The sequence below is a fragment of the Sceloporus undulatus genome, chromosome 8, assembly GCF_019175285.1.
Source record: "Sceloporus undulatus isolate JIND9_A2432 ecotype Alabama chromosome 8, SceUnd_v1.1, whole genome shotgun sequence".
Classification (NCBI taxonomy): Eukaryota; Metazoa; Chordata; class Lepidosauria; order Squamata; family Phrynosomatidae; genus Sceloporus; species Sceloporus undulatus.
This window is the reverse complement of record NC_056529.1, coordinates 1,729,696-1,739,075: the sequence shown is the minus strand read 5'-3', so window position 1 is coordinate 1,739,075 and position 9,380 is coordinate 1,729,696. Positions and strand designations below refer to the sequence as shown.

Here is a 9,380-nt window from a genome sequence, read left to right as displayed (position 1 = left end):
GCGCATAGTTTAAATTACCTAGTGCATTTTAATTGCATTTTAAATGCATTTTAAGCATTAGCAGCATCTTTTTTTTTTTTTAAAGGAGACTAGAAACAAATTACTAGGCATACCTTTCTGAAATCACCAAGATAGACTGTTTTCCTTAGTAGCACCATTTCCATACAGAGCACCACTTGGATTAATGCCTTGTAAGCTGTTGTCTTCACCACTCCAAAAAAAGTGGCAACGGTGGAGTAGGAACCCTTGTGAGCCAGGAAATATACTGCGATGGCGACCTGCTTATCAACTGCAATGGCCTTCCGCAGCCGTGTGTCCTGCCGGGTTAGATGAGGACGCAGCTCCTCCACAATCATATTAAATACCCCCCGCGGCATTCGGAACTACCGCTTCCACATCCAGTCTGACCAGACAGTTCTAGCAAAAACGTTCCAGTGGACATCAGTCTTGGGGCACACCCACCACCTTCTCGGCATTGGCTCATAGCACATCTGAACAGCATGCAAATAGGAAGAAAGGACATCATCCAAAATGTCAAAAAAGGTGTCGATCTCAGGGCCAGAGTCTTCAGAGCGGACAGCACCAGCATCAAGGATTCCCAGAACTTCTGTTCTATGCTGCAACCAATTTCAAAGCAATATACATGCCTGCAAATTGATCAGCAGAGCCTGGATGGTGTCCATGATTGTAGAATAGTAGAATGAAACAATGACCGGAAGAAGCCGGAAACTGTGGGGCCGCTTTGCAAATTAGGCAATTAAGCACTTAAGCGCTTCTCATTGGCTGTTTAAAAAAAACCGCCAAAAAAAGGGAGGGGGAACTAACAGACACAAATGGAAACAGGGGAGCATAAAAACCCGAATCAAATTGATGCAATTTACAGTGACGACATGTTGACGTCATGTTGATTGACAGCGGTTTGCTTTTTTAAAAAAAAAAAGTTCAATGGGAACGAGGGGCAAATTGAACCAATTTAAAAATACTCCATTGTAAATTAAATGGGAACGAATGCAGGGTAAATTAAACCGGAACATTTTTCAACACCTATGTAAATAACGATGGACAAGATTCGAATCAGACCAAAAAAAACACCGAATCTTGATTGGCTGAACTATAAGTCGTGTTATAATCTAAGTGGGAACGCCTCCTAAGGTTCAAACTTGGCAGCCCTCAGGTGGCTTCCTGCATGCTTTGGAAGGGATTGCTTTCGTACTGCGGTTGAGGCATTGGGCTAGGACCCTGGAGACCAGGGTTCAAACCCCGGTTCACCATTTAATTGGGTGACTTTGGGCACATCACACACTCTCAGCCTCAGAGAACGTTTGCCAATAAAACCTCATGATAGGTTACCCTTAGAGTTGGCGCAAGTCAGAACCAGCTTGAAGGCACACAACAACAACAACAACAACCACAGTAATATAACTGGGAGGCAATTCTATTGAATGTTTTGAGAGCCAGCGTGGCAGAGTGGTTTGAGCACCAGACTAGGACACCGAGAGACCAGGGTTCAAATCCCTTTTGCTGGCTGGTGTCACACTCTCTCAGCCTCAGAGGAAGACAAGGGCAAATCCCCCATTTATTATTATTATTATTATTATTCATTTGTATGCTGCCTTTCTCCCAGAAGGGACCCAAGGCAGCTCACATTTCAAGTAACATTGCAGTAAAAACACTCAAGAGTTAAAATCATCTAAAGATGATGTAAATCCGCCAAGCTGACCTTTGTGTCCCTGCATCCGACGGTGAAGGGCTCCCGCATCATGCCAAACTGGCTGGAGCCCTTTGCTCCAAGCATCAGGTCAACCTGAAAAGGGCTGATGCCAGAGAGTCAGTGGGAAGGTCTCTGAAGATCAGCAGAGAAGAAAAACAACGCAAAGCTGTGGGCTGCAGTTGTGAAAGACTATGGCGAAAGTATGCAAAAGCTAAAAGGCACAACCAAAACACACACCCCACACAAAAGTGGTTATATTTTAAAATGCCTGCCTCAATGTTATGCCTGACTGATATAGGAAATCTTTCACTATTTCATTGTCTTCATTCCTCGCTTTAAAGGTATGTTAACCATCTGTGGCCATTGATTTTGCCTCCTTTGGATTCAAGGGCAGTCCTGCTTTGCACTTCCTCCCTTGTTTTTTATCAATGGTCATTCCAGAAGCACAGAGTCCTCTGCCCCTTCAAAGGCCGATGCTCCTTCCTGCCATTTCCGCAAAGGCTTCCTCTGAGTTTACTCACATGTTCTGCAGAGAGGATGATAAAATACAGCCTTGCCCGACCCCCTTGAAAACGGGGGCCCAGTCTGTTCCCCCAAATTCTGCCATGAACAAAATAGTTAACAATTCCCCGTGCCTTGTATCAAACCTTGATCAGAAGATTGGCTGCAATTGAGAGATAAGGAAATTATAGCAATAGAAAATTAGGAAAGGGAAAGGCAGGCGTGAAAAGGATAGACAAGATCTTAATTTTGGCACATCTGCTTTGCATTTCTTGTAAAGCAGACCACAGTTTATCATGATCTCTTTGTGCGCTCTGAAGAAGTGTTGTTGTTGACCGCCCTGGAGTCACACACACACAGCCCACGCCTGCTGCTCCCTCGGGTGAGGCTCTCCAAGCCCTCGTCCTCCATTCATCTGCTCAGGTCCTGCAAATTCATGCCTGCGGCTTCCCTGGCTGACTTAATCCGTCTTGCTCTCTGTCTTCCTTTCCTAGCATTGCTGTCTTTTCCAATGAGTTCTGCCTTCTCAGGATGCGATTTGGGCATTTTGGGTCCCAGGGAGAGTTTGGGCTTGACCTGTTCCAGGATCCATTGGCTTGTCTTTCTGGCCGTCCATAGTGGCCTCAGTGCTCTTTTCCAGCCCCACAGAATCTCAAACGAATGGATTTCCTTCCCATCTGCTTCCTTCACTGTCCAGCTCACATCTGTACATGGAGATGGGGAAACAATGGCTTAGACAGGTCTAACTTTGGCACTGAGTTGTATGTCTTTGCTGCTTAAGATCTTTCTTCTTCTTCTTCTTCTTCTTCTTCATCTTCTTCTTATTATTATTATTATTATTATTATTATTATTATTATTATTACTATTTTCTCTCTCCCAGAAAGGCCCCAAGGGGCTCACAGGTAAAAAATATTTTGAAATATATTTTTAAAAACATTATAAAAAACATTACAAAAACACAAAACATTTAAAACCATCCAAGAAACGCCCGCCGTGGCTGACCTTCCCATTCCTAATCTTCTTGCCTCTCGACTGCAGTCAGCATTGTGACCCGGGTTGGAGACAAGGCTCAGGAAAAGGTTAAGCACTTCAACTTCTCCATGATCTGGGTTGGTTTTATGTGGATCCTCTGGTCATTACCTTTGCTTATATTCAGCAGTAAGCCTGCCTTTGCACTTCTTTCCTTGACCTTCCTTAACAATTGCTCCTAGTCTGTGGTATAGTATGGCAGCATCTGGATATCTCCGCTTGCTGATGTTTCTTCCTCCATTCTTCACTCCTCCTCTTCCTTCTCCTGAGTCTAAACCTGTTCTTCCTATGATTTCTTTTCCTGCATACGATTTGGATAAATGGGTGATAATAGGCAGCCTTGCCTGACTTCTTTGCCAATTGGGAACCATTCTCTTTCTCCAAATTCTGTTCTAACAGTTCTAACAGTGGTGTTGTATATTTGTATACTCTCCTCCCTGGTTGCATGAAAAAGGTATTTGCAATGAGTAAGTTGTTGGCCTTGTAAGATTCTATCAGACGCTCCCCTGCTTCATTTCTTATACTTGGTATGAGTCTTCCTGCTGTTTTTGATTCTTCTTTGCTGCATGCCTGAATATAAATCCATTTTGGGGGATGCTGATGTGTCTGGCTTTCTTGTGCCTTTATGCTGTGTCTCATGATGGTCTGCAGGGAGCAGAAGGCGAACTTGGGCCTTTTGCTCGGCCGCTGGCTTGGCAACTCCATTGTGGAAATGAAAGGAGGCCAGACCGGTGGACCCAGGTCTCTGAAGATGCCTGCGAGGAAAAGGAGGACTGCAGGAGCCAAGCCCTGCAATTCTGGGAGCCACACGTCCCTCACACACCCAGAAGCCTGCTCTCCTGCCTTGGTGCAGCCAAGGAAACCGGAGGAAGCCTCTCACCCCATCTCTCCATTTTCTCCTCCTTTTCTCTCCTCCCATCCCTGGAGTGACTCAGGATTAAGACACGCTTTCCTGAGGAGGGAGGAATGGCCCTCAGCCATTGACACAAACACACAAACACACACACAAACACACCCTTGTGTCAGTCAAAAAGCTGCACACCTGGGAAGACTGCACTCAAATTTGGAGGATCCAGGCCAAGGGAAGGAAACCAGCAGCTGGAGGTGACCAAAGGAGCCGGCAGCCATGGAGGGGTTTCGTCCTCGGAGTGTCTTCGTGACGGGCTCCGACCGGGGTCTCGGCCTGGGGATGGTGGAGCGCTTCCTGGAGATGCCCGATCCCCCCGAGTGGGTCTTCGCCACCAGCCGCGACCTGGACAGCCCTGAAGGCAAGGTAAGGACGGTCCTGGGATGGATGGGGCCTAGACAGAAACCCTACAGCAACCTGGAACAAGTTACCCTTTGCATTTATGGCTTTTAAAAAAATTGCATGCCAAGTGGATAATTAAGTTACATTTGAAAAGCAGCACAAATGAACAGAACCAGCATGGCTTTGTCAATGTAATGAGGAATGTTTTCTAGTTACTTTTAAAAGTAACTTTTGAGAGGTCTCTTTTATCAGCCCATGCAACTTCTGGACTCAGGCACAGTGCAAATGCAGCTACCTCTCCGCCTCTTGCAAAACAAAAAGAAACACGTTTTAAAAATTATGTTTGAAATTACATTAGACTGTGTGAGATAAAAAGAAACACATGTAAATAGACGCATATAAAGATAAAGTTTAAGATGACATTAAACTGTCGGTAGAATTAGAACCGTTTAAAATGTCTCCATTTGGGCAGAGCTTCGACAGCTCCCTCGCTGAGAAGTTGGTGGTGGCCATGATGGCCCCCAAAGGCGCCTGCAAAGGCCGCATGAATCGGACTCCAGTTTGCACCAAGAAGTCCAGGACTATTCCAGCTGCCCTTTCCCCCAATGCCTCCTAAGATGTCCTCATCAGGGGTTGGTCTGGTGCTCTTTCCCATCCTTTCATGAAGGAGGAAGGATGGCGTGAAGCACCCAGGATGGCCAGGTCACGGCTCAGGTGTCTGGGTGGCTGTCTGTCACCCGTGTGTCTGGCCAACAGTGACACTCGACCGCTGGGCAGACTTTCCAGGTTCCCTTTGGGGTGGCCATCACAGAACCCCAAAAACGGACAGGCTGCAAGCAGTGGGAGTAATGGGGGTTGAGGCAGGGGGTGGCCATGAGACGAGAGAAGAGCAGACCCCCCCCCAGAAGGAGACAGAGGCTGGAGGCATGGGGTCTTCACATGAATGTGTGTGTGAGAGAGAGATACCTTTGCGTCATGGTGGTGGGTGGGTACAGCGCTCAGGGCCTCCTTTGGCTCCTGGTCCGGCCGGCAGAAGGAGGCTGATGACCACCGCATTGTCCTCTTCCTTTTCTGGGATGTCTCCCTAGTTTGGGTTGGCAAAGAAAGAAAGAGTCATCATCCTGAAGCATGCTTTTCTGGTTTTCCTTCTTTCCAGATGCTGCAGAGGATGGCTTCACAGCATCCAAACCTGGTGGTGCTCCAACTTGGTATGTGCTTGTTTTCACTCTGGAGTTAGGCAGTGTCATGTTTTAATGGGTTCCTCCCTGAAAATTCTCCACCTGCTCTCTGCAGTTTTTGTTGGCGTCATGGCAGGGCTAACCATGCTGCCCTGATGCCATGGGGCAGACCCCCCAGGGAGCAACATTGACCCATTGGCTGTGGGTTCGGTGCCCTCAGATGGTGGCCTAAGTGGCCAAAATTGGCCGAGTGTCAGAGTGCAAGGGCCGAGGGAAACGCTGCCTCCCCCAGACGTGGCCCTGCTCATGTGCACAATGGGACCGGAGACATCAATGGCTTTTCTGTCTCTCCAAGCAGATATCAGGGACCTGAAGAGCATAGAGGCCGCTGTCCAGAAGGTCAAGGAACATGTGGAAGAAAATGGGCTGACACTGCTCATAAACAATGCTGCCATTTTGATCAAATTCACCACTTTGGCAAATGAAACCATCAAGAACATGACCGATGTCTACCTCACAAACACCATTGGGACCTTGCAAGTCGCCCAGGTGAGAACCCGCTGGGAAGGGCTTTCATCTGACCTTCAGCAGTGTCAGGAAGGGAGCGTCTGTTTTGGGAGGCGTGTCCCTGTTACAAAGGGGGTCTTTCTGGGGGAGAACATGGCGGCCATGGGGCAGCTGTGGGGAGGAGACACAGCTGGGACTGTGGCTGAGGCTAAAAAGGAGACGGACTGCCTTTTCCTAGCCCTAATCCTGGTTTTCAGCTGTGACATCTTGCAGGGTATGGATGATAAAGTGCCTAAACTTTGATAGATTTTCCAGGTGGAAGCCAGGGCCCTGTGGCCGGATGGCATCAGAGCATGTTCAAGGCGGCAAGAGGTGCTTGTGAGGCAGAGCAGCCCAAAGCCAGGAAGGCTGCAGCAGTTTGCTTTGGCCTGAGCCTCCTGGGAAGGGCAAGGCTCTGTCCCTCTGCTCCTTCCTCCTGCTGAACTCACAGCAAACTACTTTTGCACTTTGAGCATTGCTTAACAGTTTGCAGCAAAGGTAGCAAGCCGAGCGGAAGGGGGGAAAGTGGGAGGGGAAGAGGGACCCTGGGACACTCCAAAAGCCACTGAGAAAGTGTGAAGATTAACTGGGGCTGCCAAACTGGGGGCAGTGAGGGGCATCCTCTCAGGGAAGGGCATGCCATTGCCTGCCGGAGGCAGGGTCAAGGGGGCAAGGCTGGGGTCCCCCCCACCCCTTTTGGGCATCGCTGCCAGGACCAGGCCTTTCTTTCATGGGTGCCCTCTTTGCTTCCAAAAGGCCTTCCTCCATTTGCTGAAGAAAGCGGCCCTGAAAAGCCCCCAAAGGGAAGGGCTGAGCTGCAGCAAGGCCGCCATCATCAACATCTCCAGTGACTTTGCTTCCCTGGAAAAAATGTCTGGTTGGCATCTCTCTCAAGTCATCTCCTACCGCTGCAGCAAGGTAAGAGCGGTGGGCCACGCTCCCCTCGCACGTGCCTCCAAGACAGGCAGTGGGCCTCCTGGGCTTTTTGTTTGTTGGCTTTCAGTCTGGAGCATCACAAACACACACTTTCTGCCTCTGGCTCCTTCTGGGGCTTCTCTTTCCCCAGACTGCAGTGAACATGCTGACCCGGTGCCAGTCCTTGGAGTACAAGCCGCTTGGGATTTTCGCCATGTCCATCCATCCTGGCTGGGTGAAAACGTCCATGGGGACAATGCTGGTAAGCGACCAAAGACAGACAGAGCTGCACCCAGACAGAGGGGTCCCAGAGAAAAAGGGGGTAGGGGCAATCTCCCCAAATGGATCCTGGGCACAGGGATGGGTCTCCCGACTCCTTTGGGAATGGGCCCAAGGATGGAGGAGGAGGAGAACTGGGATCAGAAGGGAGATGCAGCTGTCATTCTACTGGGACAGTCTTCCAGACGCTGAAACGTGACGTTCTCTTAATATATGCCAGTAATATGTCCCCAACCCACAGGCTCCCGGGGGGGGGGGTGCTTTATTCTCTGAAAACACAGGGTTTTTTATACACCTGGCAGGGGGACCTTTGGGGAATCCATCTCTGATGTTTCACTTGCTGATATAGAATTGTCCGGAGGGTCTCATGCGCCATTAGAAAGAATGTCTTGGCAATGAGAGCAGTGCCACAATGGAAGCCAGAGAGGTATTGGGGTCTCCTTCTCTGGACAGTTCCCTGCTTCTGGGAGGCTCTGTCTGAAGATGCTGCACTGAGGCTGGGTTGCATTGGATGGTCTCTGGGGCCTCTTCCAATGCTATGATTCTATGAATGCTGACCCACCCTTTGTACATGCCGATTTAGGACTGACTAAGAGTAGAGGAAGTGGAAGTAAGAATAATTTGGGAAACACAGTGACTCCCCCCCCCCCCATGCTACTAGCAACAGACACATGGCAACCTACACCCTATTGCTAGTCGTAACTGGAGGACATCCAATGAACCAACTGGATTTACCTATGTGTTGAATCACCATTTAACAGTTGATTCAAGGGGTCTACTCCAAAAACATCGCAGCCTGCCCAGGTATTCTCCTGCCGTGAAAGGTTCCTGTGAATTTGGGGGATATGTTGCTTTGGGCCCACAGCATGCTGGGTTCTGCACCAGAAAAACAACAACCCTGAAATATTTCCAAATGTTTTGTTTTCCTGGATGTTCCAGGTCCCACAAACCGTGGCAGAGAGTTCCTCTGGGATCGTGAAAGTGCTTTCCTCCATGACGGAAAAGGACACAGGCTCCTTCATTGACTGGGAGGGCAACGTTGTCCCTTGGTGAAGCAAAGGAGTTGCAGGCAATGGACGCTGGAAAGCTCTGCAAGGAGGGCAGCAGCCCGAAGCGCCTTGTCGCCCAGCAGTTTTAAAAATACATCTGAAATGGGTCGTTGGTTTGGTTTCATTTGAGCTCGCTCCAGGCTGCCAAGAGCATGCATGCACCCAGGTGTACACATACACACACACACTTATGCACACACAAGCACAGCCCTTTGGTTGACTTCTTGGAGGGCTCCAGCCAACGCTTGCCTGTGACGGCTTGGCCAGGCCTTCCATCCATCCATCCACACATCCTTTTGCACTCTGGTCATTCAGTTTTAAAAAAAGCGTACCCACAATCCTCCCACCACACCCTCGAAAGTCTCTGTGTTTCTAACTGCTGGAAGTGTTTGAACAAGCAGAAAGCAAAGGTGCTTTGCACAAAAACAAAGCAGTTAGTCTGCCCTGAAGCCAGGAAAGGGGTGGCAGGGTGCCCACAGCAGGGCCACCAAATACAGTATGCCAAGGCTCCTGCCCATCTCCAAAGGAAGAGACCAAGGTGTCGGCTTTGACCCACAGGAGGGAGTCCCCTGCCCGTCCAGATGCCCTTGGACTGCAACACCCACCATTCCTCACCTTTGGCTATGTCAGGCTATGCTGGGCTGATGGGAGATGCAGTCCAGCAACAGGCAGCCTATCTAAACTGCCCTAAAGCAGCCTTACTTACTGAGTCCCCAGAATCCTCTGTCTCTTCTTGGTCCTCAAATGCAGGAGGAGGAAAAGGAAAGAAGAAAGCAATGAAAGAAGGAAGGAAAGTGGAGCCCCCCACCGTGTCACCCCCACCCCATGTGTTGAATTCTCCTTGTCTGCCATCATATTTTCAACTACCGAAAGGGTGTAGGGAAGGTATGGGGTCATCTCTGTGTGTGTGCCTGGGATACTT

The 9,380-nt window shown here is 49.2% G+C and overlaps 1 protein-coding gene across 1 annotated transcript; it reads left to right on the top strand.

Annotated features, from left to right (window-relative positions):
• Nucleotides 1–4,324: 4,324 nt before the first annotated feature.
• LOC121914702 (C-factor-like) lies at nucleotides 4,325–8,499 on the top strand. Its single transcript, XM_042438334.1, has 6 exons — nucleotides 4,325–4,515; nucleotides 5,648–5,699; nucleotides 6,028–6,218; nucleotides 6,972–7,133; nucleotides 7,282–7,392; nucleotides 8,349–8,499. The coding sequence occupies exons 1-6, from the start codon at nucleotides 4,369–4,371 to the stop codon at nucleotides 8,460–8,462; spliced, it is 777 nt and encodes a 258-aa protein (XP_042294268.1). The 5' UTR covers nucleotides 4,325–4,368; the 3' UTR covers nucleotides 8,463–8,499.
• The last annotated feature ends 881 nt before the right edge of the window (nucleotides 8,500–9,380 follow it).